Below are 17,574 nucleotides of genomic sequence, written 5' to 3' on the forward strand. Positions count from 1 at the left end.
AACCTCAGGTGGTCAAAATTTCCGGAGCCCTCCACTATGGCGTCTGTCAAAATCATATAGTGGTTTTGGAACGTCAAATTTCACATATAAATCAAACAAATCATTGTTCATGTTTGTCCTTTGTTTGATGTATATTTGTTTCTGAATGTTGTATGTGCACAGGCATTAAAGAAAGAAAAAAAACAGGCGTAGCTCAGTGGTAGAATACTGAGCTGGAACCCAGCGGACCCAGGTTTGAGCCCCACTGTGCCATTAGTACTAGTTTTTTTTTTTTCAATTTCGCGCGATGTGGTTACAGACACCGGTGGCGGCGAGCAACTACGGCGCTGCGCGAGATCCGAGTTGTGATCTGATAACAGCTTTCGCTGTAAAATATCACTAACTCTATATTCCTATACTAAATCTGATATACGAAACATGTGCTGTCAATACATAACGTATCAGTCATTTTCTACAAGTACAGCAGACAATTATAAGGCATCTACTGTACATAAGAACGCACCAACGCATCACTTCAAAAAAGACCTCTCGAAACAACTAGTACTATAGACAGTGAAACATCTTGAACAGTAATACCCAGCGTTACAATAGAAGTTAGAATTAAAGGCAAAAAGAAAATGGCGTCAGGTGAATATGCAAATCAATGCCGATGACACTTGCTCAATATAACCTTTCTACTTTTTTTATCTCTACTAATCGGCCTTATTTTGTGCCCTTCATTACGGGACTACGTTCTGCGGGACTTACTAAGGAAAATCATTAAACTCCCTTCAGAATATGTGAGCGGAGGTGAGCTCAAATAGTGCAATTGGTTGAAGAACTGTAAGCCTAGTGTAGTGCAGTTGTAGAAAAAATGACATCTCAAAAAATACATTCAAGGGTTCGGAAAAAAGCACGTGTACTAGCAGCTTACACAAGGGAGAAATGAACAGTAAGACTTAATTCATCCAAATTTGACAACATGGGAAGACAGGCGGCTTTAAAGCCTGCTATCCAACTTCATAAAATAAAGACGTATCAATAAACAATAAAAGAAAAGAAAGGAAGAGAAAGAACCACAGCAAGGAGAATAGACGCATACGATTACTATATTTTGTCACCTTTAATTAAATATGCTAGCCCATTTTGCTGTTCATTCGTATACGGGATTACGCTGTATGGAAATGAACTTTCCAATCTTTGAACGAAATGAAGAGCTGTGCTTCTTAAGCTTCTCATTTGGGACAACACTTGAAACAGCCTGTACAAAATCACTCTGCGACAAATTAAGACGGCTACTGCAAAGCACTAGCCGCTCCCAGGATGTGCAGAAGTTTAGGCGTAGCCCACTTGCCTCATATGTACGCCCCGTATGTTTCCAATGCCCTTTTTATAACTTCGCGTCTTTCAAACGCGACACTCTTTTTAAGTCCTCTGGGGCATACACGCGAATAAAGAAACGACATTGTTATTCTATCTTCAGCACTAAGGTCACACTTTGCCATGAAAGGTGAAACTCTCTAGAACCACTCACGAGTGCCTCTGTATGGGAGCTGAACTTACTGTGAACGAAAGGAGAATTATAAACCTTCTGCACAGGCATTGTTCGCTACGTGGCGGCTGACGTGAACTCCTTTTACGACATCGGTACCTGAATTCGTAACTTTGGCGGTGGCGACTCCGCTACATCAAAACCACGCTGGCGAAACCAGCGTGCGTGTTTCGGTCGCGCTCTTTTGTCTGCTGTTACTGATGTGCAGACAGAACCGGCGGGCATACCAAGTAAAGGTGGATGGTTGGGGGGTAAAGCAATGTGCGTGGCGGCGACTAGTGTGTGGCGCTGAAGGGAAGTCCAATCAGGATGCCTTGGCGACGAATCTCTGGTGGCCAGAGAAGCGAGGTTCCGTTGTCGTGTCTCTCGCGTGTTCCCAACCTCGCGTGTGCCTGATGGGACGAGCAGCACCTCCGAGAAGAAAAAGGGGGCGGCTTGAAGGAAACTTGGCGGCCGAGGGAAAGTGTGGGGCGGAGTTCTTGGGAACGTGCTCCGCTTGCCTAAGGGGCTGCACTGTTGCCTTCGCGGTAGCCTCCGTTACCCTCTTTCCTCCGCGCGAACTGCATCGCCTTTTCGTGATCTTTCATACTTGTTCTTCTTTTTCGTTTGTTCTATCTAGCCTTCCCGCCGGAACGCCGAAGATAATCTCTTACCCACACCACGAGCCAGTCGTGGCTATGCCATTTCCTTCCTCCGATCTTCTCCTCGCGTTCTTTTTTTCCTCTCCAGCATCTCTTCGAGACATCGATCCACACGCGGTCTCGTCTACTCTCCCTCTAGCATCACTGTTCCCGCCTCCTCGCAGCCCGCAGCGCCCTCTGGCCCGCAAGCATTCGCGGGTGCGTGCCTGCGCGCGGCAAGATAGCGGTGGTTTTGATCGCGGCTGTCACGCTACATTGTGTTCTAACATTAGGCCGGACAGCCCGGAAGGGTCAAAATGGCTCCGACGGTCTGTTATTCGGGGCGACTGAATAACACAGCCGGGCAATGAAAGAGCCGAGAAACCGTTTAAAATTGGAATAAAGGTGGGCACTATTTTCTCGTCGCGGAGCATTCCGTACGCGAGAGGGTCTAGGCGACCACCCTTCTCCGGCGGCGCATGCGCTGAGCGGTGGCGCTTCGGATGCAATGAGCGGAGAGATCCCGGTGCTCCGAGGAGGCGAGCGGGAAAGCATGCTTCGCGCTCCGGCTGGCAATGGTGGTCGGGTCCGGACTCAGTGCTGCCGCATTCCGCTGAGAGAGCAGTAGCCGGTGAGGAGCACCACGGACCTGTCCTCTCTTTCGAGGTCGCGATTCGTGGACGTAGGAGACAGTTCTTCGTCGTACCGCGTCATGAACCTCGCGTCGTCTGCTGGCACCACACATCGCACTCGCGCTTCGTCCATGCCGATGATCTCGCACTGAAGACGAGCAGCGTGCGCCAGTCAAACACTTCCCATGTGCCTGTCGTTGCACGTGTAGTTTGACAACAGTTTTACACGCGGTGCTTTTCTGTTTTTTTTTTCTTTCTTTTTCGCGTGTCTTGGAGCGCGTAACATTCGCTGAGCTTCCACGCTGCTGACTGACATAAGTGACGTGAAAACCATGTTTCGAAGCGGGGAGCACCTGTCCAGCGCGCTCTTCAGACTCGGCGCTACGATCCTGACTCTTCTACTGGGCGCTACACGCTGTAAGTCCACGCACGATACTGCATTCACACACCGCCTTTAGTTAGTTTTCGTTCACGCATTACCACTTTTCAGATCTATCTCGTCTATTCGCCGATATGAGGGCTTAATTCTGCGCGAAGCGTACCACGTGAAACTTGTCTCATCCATACTCAGCCAGCATTCGAGTACTCACACATTGCACTCTGTCTGCCGACTGCTGTAAACTTTCTGAATGATTGGAAGTGCCGCAGCCGCCACGTGCTATTCCATGCGTCAAGTCAGTCGTTTCGCGTGTAACTTTCTCGCCGTTACGCTTCCACTGAAACGATGGCCCCACATCCCGCATTATGTCGACTCCTATATTTTTACTTTTATGATCACCACTTCTGTACAAATGCTTTCCCTCCAACAAGTGAGAGCGAACTTAACATTCCGTTTAACCTTCTCTGAAACTTATCGTGTCGTGAATACCTTTACCACCATACATTTCAATTTGAAGGATTACGTATCAAGTTTTGCTGGTTTGAACTCGTGCTGTTCCTCGGTGTTGTCACTCTCCGCGATAGTCTTGAGATTATGGTTAGAGTGTACTAGAATAAGTGTGTACTAGAATAAGTGTTCTAGTACACTATATTATGGTGCTTGAAGTCCGACCCGAAAGTCGCAAAATCTAGTCCCAGCCACGACGGCCACATTTCAATTGAAGCAGAACGGTACAGGTCCGTGTGCTTAGATTTAGGCGGACACTAAGGCACCCCAGGCATATCTAAATTCTCGGTACCCTCCTCTGCGGTGTCTCTAATAATCATATCGATGATATCATGGAGTTGGGGCGTAAAACTCCAACAATTATTATACTGAATTTTATGTGTGCCTTGTCAAGCAAGAATCTAATGAATACTACCATGGTCATGCATTTGAGGCGCATAGCTTACATGACTTTTACTGGTTCATGCTCATGAACTTCCTGCTTACTGTCACACCACTCTATTGCACAAACTTTAGAGCACAACGCAGGGATGACGCACGTAATCTATCTGATTCTGAGGCTACAATGCAGCTTTGTGCAACTCCTATGACAGTAGGCAAAATTTACCGCAAGGAAACGCAGGGACGAGAAGGAAACACACAACGTTGACCGTTCTCGTCCCTTTGTTTCTTTGCGCTAATTTTTTTCTCCTGTCTTGCCAACAACGCCGTATTCTTTACCTCGTACGACAGGTTCAGCGCGAAAGGTTGTTTTGTTCGCTTGAGCTTTGAAACGCAGACAATATGCCTTGACAGCCGCACTTATGTGAGCCTGGTACACTGTTTTCCGCGAAACATTGGGTCTGATATTAGCCGGAAAAATAAAATAAAATGAATTTACTCACAAGCGAACATTTTACGCAGTTTCTGTATGCAAGTGAAAAGTGACCATTCGTTGTCGCTGAACACTGGCGAACAAAAAAATAGTTGATTTGTTCTACCTCCTTGTCTGATTTGGAGAAGAGCCTCGCAAAATAGAGGAATGTTTTCACAGCTCGCGGAGCGTCAAGGGAACGCTCGAACCTCAGAGAAGCTAAGTAGTGGTTCCGCGGTAATTGAGTTTTCCAGGGTACTGCGCCGAAAGGCGTTGCGAGAACACTGCCTGTTTTGCATACTGGAAAGGATCGCAGCAGGAATGCTTGAATGCTCAACCCTGCTGGCATTCAGGGGGGGGGACTATTTCTTTAAGTCGCGCGGGAACAAGTTCAAAGCTCCAAATACAACAAGACTAAAGCAGCGAAAGGCATTTTACGCTTGCGCGGCTTAAGTGTACGACTTTGTCCTCGTAAACTCCCGCTCATTCTCGAACTGTTAATTTCACACAGTCCTTTTATTTTTGTCATTTACTTGTTTCTAGCGACCTTCTATGGAGGTTCATGAGTACATGGTCCATCTAAGCCATCCAAAGAGAACCGAAATGTGCTTACGGCGCAATCGGAATTGACAGGGAGACCATCGAGGTGGTGTAAACATCAGCGCGTTGTTTACTGTATTTAATCGCTCACAGGCTATCGTCAACTTGGCTTTTCTTAATCAAAGAGAACGTGCTCTATAGTTTCATCGCTGCCGCAATGACCGCAAGCAGCACTGTCTTCCATGCCGATTCGGAAGGCGAAAGCTTTGGTGAAGGCGACACCAAGCCATAGTCGGCAAAGCACTGCCCTCGTTACAGCGTGCAAAGACGGCAACTAGCTGCTGCGTTAGCTCGCCTTGACGACAGACCTTTGTCTGAACAATCAGTGCTGGAAAGACGACATGATTTGTGTGCTCACAGAAAATCAGTGAAGGCCTTACTGAACTTTTTGCGTGGCAGCGGCCTATTGTATAGACTGTAGCACCCCAGCTCCCCCCCCCCCTTTTTTTTTCGCGCGCGTCTATTTCCCTCTTCGCTTTCTTTCCAATCTTTCTTCCCCATTCCCCCTTCCCCTAGTGCAGGGTAGCAAACCGGATGCTCCATTTTTTGGTTAACCTCCCTGTCTTTCCCTCATTTTATTCTCTCTCTCTTAATCAAAAGCTTGCAGGATCCTACTGTGATCGAACAGAGCGAGACCTCAGCAGTTAACTCCTTATTTTGCCTCGAGAAAATAAACTAAAAATACGATGAAAAATTTGGAGTACGCTCGAGCTTTGCCTCTTGGTGTAGAACGTGATAGCGTAATCAGGCCCCGAGCACATCGTCTTAACTGTTGCCCTGTCTTTTGTCATGCCTATACGCATGTCTTGTACCAAATATTATGTTTCTCCTTTCAATCGACTTCAAGATGACCATAAATTGAGTTTGTGGACATGCCGTTATTCCAAAAAAGTAAGCTAAAGATGTAAAATAAACAAGAAAGAATAACTTGCACGCCATGTGTGTTTTCTTTCGTGCCCAGTTACTTTCACGTTATGTCATATAGTGATAAAAATAAGTTAAACCATGCACTTTATTATAAAAAAAACCAATGAGTAGTAGTGTTGTGGTAAAGCGATTTATGCAGCTTAGTAATACAGCGACCTCCGGTAGCTACTCACTAAGGCTTTTCTTACTCACAGTTTGACGTTAGCAGTGTGGCAGCTTGGGCTTGTTGGTATGGCATGACGACAGTTATAGCGCGAGAACAAAACGACGACACAGAGTATAGCGAGTCTTTCGTGCCCTTCTTGTCTATGTGTCGTCGTTTTGTTCTCGTGCTATAACTATCATCTTGCCGTTAGCGTTAGCGATTCGTCTCCTCGTTAGTGCATTTCATTTCCCGCACGTCATCAGTGGTAATCTGTGCTAGAGACAGGACAAGTCTACCAATTTGAACAGATATACACGTTTGCCTGAATTCTCTATAGCATGCGTATGGGTTCGATTATATGTCGGTCCGCAGGCACAGCATTGAAAGAAAACCAGGAATAAATAAGTCACTTTCTATTTTTACAGCTACTTAGCTTTAATGACTTGACTTAACGCCGTGTTTGTAAATCCTAAAAGCCTGTGCCACTGTCTTCATTTTTTTTCACCTCCTGAGGTCTCACTTATCAGGAAAAATACCCACGAAAAAAAAGTATCTCACCAAAATGATATTTCAGCGCTGAACGGGTTGAACAGATGCATCTGGTTGTCTGAATACTTTCGTGGCTATGTACAACAGTTTAGGTTATAGAATGAAGGCTGAGGTTTTTTATTTGAAACCACTATATCATTCTAGAGCGCGTTGTTGTAGGGGCCTTTAGTTGGTTAACTTCGACTACGTGACGTTCTTTAATGTGTACCTACATCTAAAAAGCTGAATTTAATTAAAGAAGTACTTTGTTTGCAAGCTTGTTGGTTAATTTTGAACTTGTATATGTACTGCGCTGATAACACAACCCCCAGAAGGTACTGTGAAAAAAAGAAGGACTAGCAGTGCTGTGTAACTTGTCAATGGCTCGCTTTTAATTGTAGTCTCAACGAAAACCAACAAACAGTTGATAAATGCGAAAGAAGGTAACAGATACGTTTTTTTTTCGGTCTTTCGACTCAACCATAGTAATCATGGTATAAATGTGAACAAGTTAAAGTGCACGAAAAGACAACTTGCCAAGAAATCGAGTGGTGTCGCTGGATACCATTGCCTGCTTGAGAGAGAAACGAGAAAAAAAAAAGGAAGGCAGGGAGGTTAGCCAGATGCTAGTATCCGGTATGCTACCCTACACTGGGGTTGGGGAATGGGGGTTGGAAGAGAAAGGGAGAGTTGAAAAAAATGAGAGAAAAACACCGACACACACGCACACACAAAATCAGTCCATTCAGAGGCGTTCCGACCGGCCAGTAGTACGTAAGAAGCCCAGTAGCGCGTGCACGGATTTCTTCTGTGACAATGAGTCATGACGATGGCGCAGTATACTTTCTTCTGACAGCGGCTGGTCATCTAACCTGTTTAGTGTATTAGAAAGGTGTTGTCTTTTCACGTTGTACTCCGGGCAGTCACACAGGATATGTCGAATTGTTTCTTCATCTCCGCAGTGTGCACAATCGGCGGTGTCGGCCATACCTATGCGGAACGCGTACGCACGGGTAAACGCGACTCCCAACCATAGTCTACACAGAGCAGTAGCGTCGCCTCTATGACGTGCACACATAGCCAATAAGGTGCTCGGGAGGACGACTGCATGCCGCTGTAGCTTAATTGGTAGAGCTTGTTCGTGTTTTTTGCCTGTGTGTGCGCGTGAAGGGGTGAGTTTACCGCGTGTGCGCGCCCTAATTACATTTTAACAACGGTAGAGCCCCGGCAATGTTATACGAAGGTTGCCGGTTCACTCCTATATACCGGTGTCAAGCTGCCTTTTTGCACGCTTATTTTCGTCGCATCTATATCGTAATTACGGCCAAACAGTTCAAATTACCACAAACAACTCGCCCTGTACATTTCTCGCTTGTTTGTCCGTTGGTTCTCATTGAGGATCTGCGCTTATACAAGAGCCTACTAACCTTATGCATGAAGGGAGTCACGAAAAATAAAACCCTCTGTAGCCCGCGCTCTATCCTGTCGTGTCCTTGCTTATCCTGCGTCTTTCGGTGATGCGGCCCGCTAGTATATTTACAAGTTCTTTCTTTACTTTTTCTCTTCCCTAATCCTTCAGTGTAGCGTAGTCAAAGGTATGCCTTTCCCGTTAACCTCCCTACCTTCTCCCTTTGTCTGCTTCCTTCCTCCTTCATTTCGACTCAATCGAATTGCGGCCGCTGTCACCGGCAGTGAAACCCGCCTCCTCGACAACTGCAGCGCTGATCCTTGAATCCTATGTGTCTACGATTGGTCGTTTTCATTATACACAAGGACCGCAAAATTGTTACACTGGCTTTCGACTAGTAAGAAGGCGCTTTCAACAGGTGAACCGACCATGAGTGCAAAGATAACCGGGAATAAGCTTAAAAACAGTACCAACGTTCACTTGACCACTTTCTTTGGCCTCCGTTCTCCTACTTTTGACACGCTGCTTAACAATAGCTTCCACAAAAAGTCACAACTTTGCCGCAAAGGCGAAGCAATGAACGCTATAGCAACAAATTGGAAGGTCACGCGCAGAATGGCAAGCAGATCGAAACGTGTCCCGTGTTTTTCACGCAAAAATAACACAAGAAACGTACTCACAGATACAGATGACCGCTAATAGGCGTCTAAATTTTTACTTCGCTGTGTCTGAAAAGCGCTCATTTTGAAAACGCAGATTGTGTAGGATTTCCATTACCTTTGTGCACCCGGTAACTACAAGAGAATCGTTGCGGTGAAATTTTGAGGACAGCCAAGACATTTTTTTTTCTTTCTTGCGTTTTCATATATATAGATACGTATACATATACGGTGCATAACATCGACGCCCACGTCGACACCGGCGGCGAAATCCAGCCGAGAATGTCCGTATAAAAAATAGGATTCTCAACCAATTATCACACATGTACGGGCAGGCAGTTCCTGTTTTGTCATAATTGCGTAAACAGCATAGTAATGGCGAGAAAACAAGGGACAGACACATTACTTGTAAGAAACGTTAGCTGGAAGTCATGCTTAGTTCTCCTTGATCCGTTGTTAAAGTGTTTCTCCGACGTAGCTTATGTATTCGAGAAATACCAACTATCCCGGTTACACGCCTGTATCGCAATACGCTTAATATTACTGATGATAATGAAAACCAATTCCGCTCAGTAAACGCTAATTCACGCGCATGTTACCAAAAACAATTTTCGTTAACCTCACCTAATTATGGTAGCTCATAAACATTTCTTTTTCTAATGACGTTTCTAAACATAGTATACATATGCAGAGGTCTCATTTCACCGTCACCAATTGCTCTAGACATGCATACGGGCCCGGGGATCGCAATCTGCACGGAAGCCCGCATTCATTAACCGGTGGAAGGCGGTTGACGTTTTAAGGTCCCTTGCTGATGAGTTTACTTGCGTCCTGCATCGGCAGGAAAAATTAACAAAAAGAACAAAAAAACGACGGCAACACTTTTGCAAATTCCAGCGCTCAAAAAGTCCACTGCAATGATTTGTTAATTAACAAATTTTCGTCATAGGAGCGAGGTATGTGTGAAAACATATGCTAAGGCTTCTCGTTACTAGTCTGAACAGCTTCCTCCTTTCCATTTTTTCCCTCTCGTCTTTCTCTTCCGCTTTCCCGTTTACCCAGCGTAGGGTAGCCGACCGGAGAAGCTACTCAGAGCACTTTTACCATTGCCAATAAGTTGACGTTGGGGACTAGTTGGTGCGTCTTCACATTTCTCATGCGCTTCAGAGTATGGAAAAAAAACAGAGACGACACAGAGTCATGTGCATCAACCTGTGTTATCTCTCGTTTTTTTATATTTTGCTGCGCATCACAAGCATATTGACCATTGCCCTTCTCTACGTGATCTGCGTTTGTGACCTATGTGACCCAGTAATGATATGGAGGATACATAGAGAATAGCTTTCGAATATAGGCCTAAGTGAACTTACAGCTGCGAATGCAATGAACATACTCTAGGGAGATCACTGTCTGTTAGAGTGTACGCCTGAAAGAAATATGTAGTTTGAGCTACAAAGAAAAACGCACCCCTGGCTGTTCAAGAAATCTCTGCTATTAAAAGTTGAAAAAAGAAAGAAACTCTGTTGATCATAATGCCCAATATATGAGAACGGGGACAAGGAGTAAGAAGAGAAAAGCAGAAAATAACAAGCAGGAATGTCAACCAGACGCGCGGCTGGTTCACTACCCTACTAGATGAGAGGGGGGAGAAATTAGTGAAATAAAAGCATGAAAGAAGATGGAAGGAGACGCTATGAAGGCGGGACATGTGGCCATGACAATTCTACGCCTACAAGTCATCGCTTAGTACAGACAATTTTATATACAGTGCACGTCCAGATAGGTGCACGTACAAGAACCCCAGGTGGCGGAAATTTCCGGAGCCCCTCACTTGCGGCATCTCTCGTAATCATATCGTGGTTTGGGGACGTTAAACTCCAGACATTATTATTATCTATCGCTCTCTTTTCGTCTGAATGAGATCGCATTTGTGTCATGAACGCAAGTGCGCTTGATGTTTTGCGCGTTCGCAGAAATAAAGACGAACGCCTACGCCTGGTCTCCTGACGTAAACGACGCGGCAAAAATATCGGTTAAAGAAAGCTAAAGAAAACAGCACTAAGTTGTCTGACGCATGGCCCACTTTTAAGAGTATCATGAGTTGTTGACGATCCTTATCATGCTTCATTACGAGACCGGATGCGTCAATGTCGCGGGCTCGGTGCCGTTCGGCCCACTTCCTGTTTGGCGTCGCAAGTCTTCAACTACGGCGTAGTTTTTCTACGGATGAATTTGGCCTGTTTCGGTGCCTCTACTCGTACGCTTTGTTTCATGCTGTAAGACGTCTCCTTTAACGCGAACTCTGGGTTATTATATGAGCAGTGGGTCAGCACAACACACGTGAGGCCCTCGATGGCTGTAATGAGAGGCAATTACAACAAGTACAAAGTAAACACAATGAGGAGCTGACGAAAGCAGTCTGAATACGAATGATTTCACTGCAAGGGAAGTTGGCTTTGTATGGTTGATGCAAAAGTGAACGGTAGAGAGAAAGAAGGAATATAGGTAAGGTAGGGAAGTTAGACTGCGTCCAGTTCACAACCCGACACATGGGTAGAGGAATGAAGGAATAAAAGGGGAAGAGAAAGAGATACACATTGCATACCACACACACAGGTCAGGTTTAGTGTATCGCATAAGGCGCCTCCGTTCACGAGGCATTACCCGCGAGGGAAATGTTTGGGTTTCCGGTAGAGGCAAACTTTGCTTTCTCTTTTTTAAATGTGGCGTTGTAAGCTGAACCTAGATTCCACGTCGTGTAGTATTAGTCGTGCTACATTATAATGCTACCATTAAACTGAATAAGCTACAATTCGGCTAATAGGCTTACCTTGTGGAAGGTACCCTTCTTTGTTGGTTCGCAATATGCGGTCTTTTGTTTCTTGTGCTCGAAAGATCGCACAGTGATCACAATGGTCTTCGCTCAGACTCATGGACAAGGCGGATTCATACGCGTGTATATGCACGAAGGACCACCACATCACCGAAACATTGGAACGATGAGGGCTGCATGAGGCGTATGCAAGGAGGGCTTGCTCTGTTGTTTTTCATGGAGAACTATTAGGGCACACTATGTATATTCGCGGAATGTCGATAAGAGCAAAAGATTTTTCACAGCACTGAACATGCACGTACAGTGGAAGTAACTTCGCGCGCAGCAGGTGCGCTGGCGTAGCCGAGAAGTGAGTGTTCACACTTCGCCTTTTCGTGCGTATATACACGCACACATACAAACACACGCAAGAGCATACATAAAGTATGGTTAAAGATTCCTCCCTGAAATAATTTGCTGGCTGTGCCCCTGCATATACGCACCCCTTTTTCGTAACATTGTTGCGTTGCTTTTGTCTCAAACTTAACTATGTGTGTGCGCGTGAGAGAGAAATGGGGGGGGAGGCAGGGGTGTTAACTAGACACCCACACAGTTAGAAGTAGTTTCTTACATTTCGCGCAGATGGCGAGACATAGGAAACAGGGCAATGAAAAAAAAGTTTCGTGGATCTAAGGCCCTCGTTTAATTTAGTAGGACTGGAGTACTTTCGCTTGCATAATGTAACTGTATGTGCCACTCTATTGCGACGCTCTCACATTTTTTTTAGCGTGGTCACCGAGGCTGCTATTAAGGCGGCGGCGGCCTCAACCTCGTCAGAAAAGAAATTTTCGATACGCTGCATTAGGGAACGCGCGATATGAAACGCATAGCAGTAGGATCGGTAAAGTCAATTTTGATTATATTTCCTCCGTGCAAGTGAAAGTTAAGAAAATCAGATTATGAAAGACGCAGGCGTGTAATGGCTGAAGGGAAAGAAAGTGTAGTTAATAAATGAAGCACCGCCACAAACGAAACAAAAAAAATGAAACAGTGTTGAAAGAAATTGAAAATGAAGTCGCGTGGTATTAGGCGGCTGCAGTCCACAAAGCTTCGGTCAGCAAGACGAAAACATAACGTAAGGAACGAAGGTAACCAATAAGAAAGCAGGATACTTGCAGAAAAACCACTATGGGAAAGCAATTGTGCATTCTATGTCAGGAATCATATCATACTAGCCATTGCAGTTACAGCTAAAAGAATATCATTCGAACGAAAGAGAGAGATATAAAGATGCAAAAAAAGGCAGGGAGGTTACCCACACGCACATACGGTTTGCTACCCTCCACTGGGGAAGGGATAAAGGGGAGAAAAGAGGTTGCAGAGAGATGAGAAGGTACACACAATCACGAGCACACTCGGGGAGCACACACAGTCTACAGGCGGTCGCTCAGGTTTGTTGAGTTTAGGTAAAGTAGCAGTGCTTTAGTTGCTTTCCGCGCAGCTGAGGCAGATGCCCAAGGTCCTAGTATCGAAAGACTTCAGAAAACTTAAAGCAGCTGGTAGCTTGTTTAATGCTAATTTCTTCTCGCTCTGCTTGTCCATGTGAAGTTCACACTTTTTATTGCGATTGCCCATTTTTTTCCTACATTTGCAGGCAACTTGTTATAAGTTTAAGGTTGAAGGAAGCAGACTAAAATAGCAAAAGAAACTGACATAAAAAAATAAAAGCAGGAAACGAAAGACAAAAAAAAACGATGCAAACTTAGTGTTTTAGGCGATACTTTCCTTCCTTTCCTAACATGGGGACGCCATATTGTTTAGCAACTGGCCATTCTCCCCGTCTTTCCATCTGTTGATCCCCCTCCCTCTCAATACTTGTGTCAAATTTAATAAGTCGTCATGGGACTGCACAAACCTTGCCACTCACGGTTATGGCGTAATCACACTGCTTGGCAACGCTAAAATGATTCGACGTCTAATTGGTAACTTTAGGACAGTAATCTACGATTGCAGAGCGCGCCGATATGTATCACACCGCTTGGTATGCGCTTCAAGCTTAGTGGTAAACGCAATTCAATGTGTTTCGTAAAGTGCACTGGCGATCTACCTTAGTATATTTTTACTTTGCCCGCTGTAGGATAAACGCTAGGTAGAAGTTAACATCTCTTGCATACTTTTAGAATATTTCGCAGGCTGGAAGCGAAAGAAGAGTAGAACTCAAGGGAGTGACATTTTCCGCAATGGTCGAAGTACAGCTAAGCTGTTCTAGTGCAAAATGAAATGCTTATATAATAATGAGCAAATTCGGGAGAAAGGAATGGAATAATAAAAACAATGAAGTGAATGCTCCACGCAGCCCGGGCTAACCAATCTTCGATATTATAATTAAAGTGTCGACGTTTGCTCTTACGTTACGTAACGGTGACCGATTCGGCTATGGCGCCTTTCTACAGTGCAGTTTCAACATTAATTTTTTTTTCAACTTTCAATGAGAGAGTATGTACAATCCTGGCACTTCTCTTGCTCGATTTCATGTGCCGTCTATAGCATACCATACTGCTTGCCCCTCAATCAAAAGGACAGTGCGGGTTCTGAGCTACATGCATGAGCATGTAACATACTCATGCGAAAAAAATTAGCGTAAGCGATTCAAGGGGGAAGAAAGGAGGAGCATCAAAAACCACAACACATTTTTATAATACAGCGCCAGCACATCGTATAAAAAGCATAAAAATATGCTTTCGCACTTTCCATTATAGTTGAGCGACCCAGATTTTTTTCCCCGCTTCTCGCTATCGCGCAGCGTCCCAAGTGCATCCCCTCCAAAGTCGCATCGTGAGAGAAATCCAAACACTTTCGAAGGCGTCTCCTCAATAGCTGGAGTGAAGCTCGCAATCCGTCGCGCCAATCTCGGCAAAACAATCGAGCGGATCTTGATCTCCCCCCTTCTTTCCCTACGTGCCCCGCGCAGTGCGCGTGCACTCTCGCTAGTCGTGCCAGACGCAGCTGTCGATGATGGCCTCTCGAAGCGGCGTTAGATCCAAATCCATCACGGTCGCAGCCGCCCGCCTATGTAGTCGATTGGCCGAAGGCAACCAGCGAGCAGCCAGTGGAGCGGAAAGCTGTGATGCCGGCTGAGTCTTCGCGATTTGCGACACCGTTTTCCCCCCCACTCCCCCGTGTCCCAGTCGTGCGCTTCGGGGCGGGTCCAGAGATTACGGCCGAGTCTGGCTCCATCGGCGATGCCCGACATAACACCCGCTTCCCTCGAAACTTCGTCGCCGCTGGCATTGACTTGTGCTTCCTTCGGACGTGCCTCGCTCTTTGTTCTTGCCTTTCTCTCTCTCTTGTTATTCTCGTCTCGTCTTTCATCTCCTTGTGAGCTTTGAGAGTGCGATGACGTATGGTCTGTCGCGCGATAACGGTGCAGCGGGGTGGGATAGCCCGGAGTTCGGCGTTACTTAAACGGCGTCGAATCTTGGCGCAACCGAGGCTTTGATTGGGTTGGAAGGGTGCGTGATAAACTGTCGACTCGACTTGTTGGTTGGAGACCTTGGTGCGGCTTGTTGGAAACCTGTTGGAAACCTCTTCGCGAGCTCATGGTGTCGACAGTCGTACGACTGTTCGGGCGTCATGTGTTTCTGGCAGTCATAATATTACTTATTAGAGGTTACCAAAATGCTTCTTTGTTCCTTTTTTTCTTCTTTTCTTTCTTCCTCTCCTTCTTTCTTTTTCCCTTGTTTCTTTTTTCTCTCCTTCTCTCGTTCTTGTTTCCTTGTCTTGTTGTCTTTCTCTTTTTCTTCTTTCTTTCTTTTTTTGTTTCGCTCGTGCTTTAATGCAGTGGTTGTCGTGGTGACCAGACCAAGTTCAAAGCTGTCGAGCACTCTACGGGAAAGCGAGCGCTTATGCAGTGACGTCCAAATAGACATGTATGTCATCGGTTATCGTCGGTCAATTGCAATGATGCCATGACGTGGTCCGAAAGATGACAGGAATGTCACTGTTGTTACGCTGGTCATTCTTCACTTTCAGCGGCACTGTACATTTCGTTTTTCACTCTTTTATTGTCCCTGCCGAACAGTTAGTATGTTGTTACGGTTAGGCTGCTATATCGTTTAAGGTTTATCTCGCCATTGTCCCTTCAGATAGAAAAAAAGTGATACAATTCACCTTCTGTAAGGTATAAGCGCGCGAAAACATTTGTTAATAGCGCGGTTCGAATACGTACTTCGCATTCACGCACACTTCTGCACTGCGTTAAATATGCCTAATCGCTTACTCGCAAGCCTAGCTAATAAGTGGCCAAACAGTGCCAAATACTGCTACACGGGGTGTTTTAGACTTCATCAAAAGCACCAGACTAGATACTAGGCTTTAAAGCGCTATGCTAAGTGGATACTGTACATACGCACCACCCATTACTGTCCTCATCTTCATCCTTCTTTCTCTCCCCCTTCCCTTATCCCCCGTGCAGCATAGCAGGCTAGAGCGAACTAGCTCAGACAGACCTCTCTGCCTTCTAAGAAATTCTCTCTCTTTCTCTCTCTCTCTCACTATGTTTTTTTTCTCTGATTCATCTGTATTAGCATTGTGTTGACCTTTCTCGTTCTGTTTCTTTTTGTTTTTTCTTCTGCATTAGCGCGTCCTAGGTCGGGGTAATCTGCTTACTTGTTTTTGAGTAAATGAGCATTCATGACGTTACAACTGTGTTTAGGTTGCCTGCACTAACCAACCTCATTTGCGCAAACGTCCAACGACCAAAGCAAGGTTCTTCAAACTAGGGAGAGGTGCACGAAAAAAAAACACGACGGTTCGAAGTGATTAGAAGTTTTAAGCAGGGAATGTCACCGAAGCCAACGTTCCGCAAAGTGCACTTGCATTCGTCGCTGTTTTTACGAAGTCGACTTCTCAAAACGCCTGCTCCGGAGACCTTCCTTGTTAAATGATTTCTCAACGGCAAAGTCAGCACCATGAAGATCTTCGTGGAAATAACGTCAATCTTTCTCAGAATACGCACAGCACGACGAACACAAGAAAAACCATGAGCGATTTAACTTCAAGTTTTCAGATCATTATCTAAAGCGCGTATTACGCTCAGTTGCCTCATATAATTTTTATCTGCTTGCTTTTATTTTTCTTTTTTCCTGTGCAGTTTTCTTTGTGTCATCGAATGCCCGAGCCATGCACTGTTCACGAAATAATAATCAACATGCGTATAACATCCAGCGGCATAACTTCTCTTCAAGACACGTTGCGCTTCAGAACTGGAGACGACCACGAAACGTTCCAAATGGCAGACTTTCTAATCACGCACGAAGCCAACGTAAAGATTTTGGTGATTGCGCCAGAACTTCTGAACTGTTTTTTTTTCTTTCAATACAGACTCCCTTCAGCGTAACCTTACTTTTTTTGTACTTTGATTTACGAAAATTTCAAAAGGGGTAGTATCCGCAGAAGGAGCCGTTCACTCTTAATTTATTGCCGTACATGAAGCAATCTTAGCAATTTCTCGAACGCTAACTGCGGCAGTCTTCGTCCATAACCATGCCAGTAAATTTAGCAGCTGTTAGGCCGGGTGCAGCTTGTCCAAGTTTTTGCTTTTTTTTTTTGCTCATTAGCAGACTGTGGGTGCGCGCCAGACTTTGCTAAGAGAGGCGTCAGTTGTAAAGATGCAGAGAAGACTTGTGGAGACTCGAGTGACGCAAGAACCCAAGCAATCGGACACCCGGAGTTAAGAATTCAGCGTAGAGGCAGCGGATCCACGATTATGGTTCGTTCCAGGGAGTTACAAATTGTATTTCTGCTTTTGTTCACTCGCATATATTCGCGATATATCCAATACTTTCGCTGCTGCTGCTGCGGATATTTGTGGGGTCAATAGTTTGGGCAGACTAGAAAAGCGAGAGAGCGAGCGAGATTACTCTCTGAATAAACCGACAGTGCAGTATATTTCTAATACGCATATGTATACAG

The 17,574-nt window shown here is 45.4% G+C and overlaps 1 protein-coding gene across 2 annotated transcripts in view; it reads left to right on the top strand.

Annotated features, from left to right (window-relative positions):
* The window catches only part of LOC142817699 (suppressor of lurcher protein 1-like), a 237,114-nt gene that overhangs the window by 31,191 nt on the left and 188,349 nt on the right, over positions 1-17,574 (top strand). The window contains exon 1 of one of the 2 annotated variants that reach the window (XM_075895056.1): positions 3,084-3,200. The exons of the other annotated variant lie outside the window; for it this stretch is intronic. Within the exon in view, the coding sequence (XP_075751171.1) occupies positions 3,116-3,200 (85 nt within the window). The 5' untranslated portion in view covers positions 3,084-3,115. Of the gene's footprint in view, positions 1-3,083; positions 3,201-17,574 lie in introns of those variants that run through there. 2 annotated transcript variants of the gene reach the window in all.

This window comes from Rhipicephalus microplus, chromosome 5 (assembly GCF_043290135.1).
Source record: "Rhipicephalus microplus isolate Deutch F79 chromosome 5, USDA_Rmic, whole genome shotgun sequence".
Classification (NCBI taxonomy): Eukaryota; Metazoa; Arthropoda; class Arachnida; order Ixodida; family Ixodidae; genus Rhipicephalus; species Rhipicephalus microplus.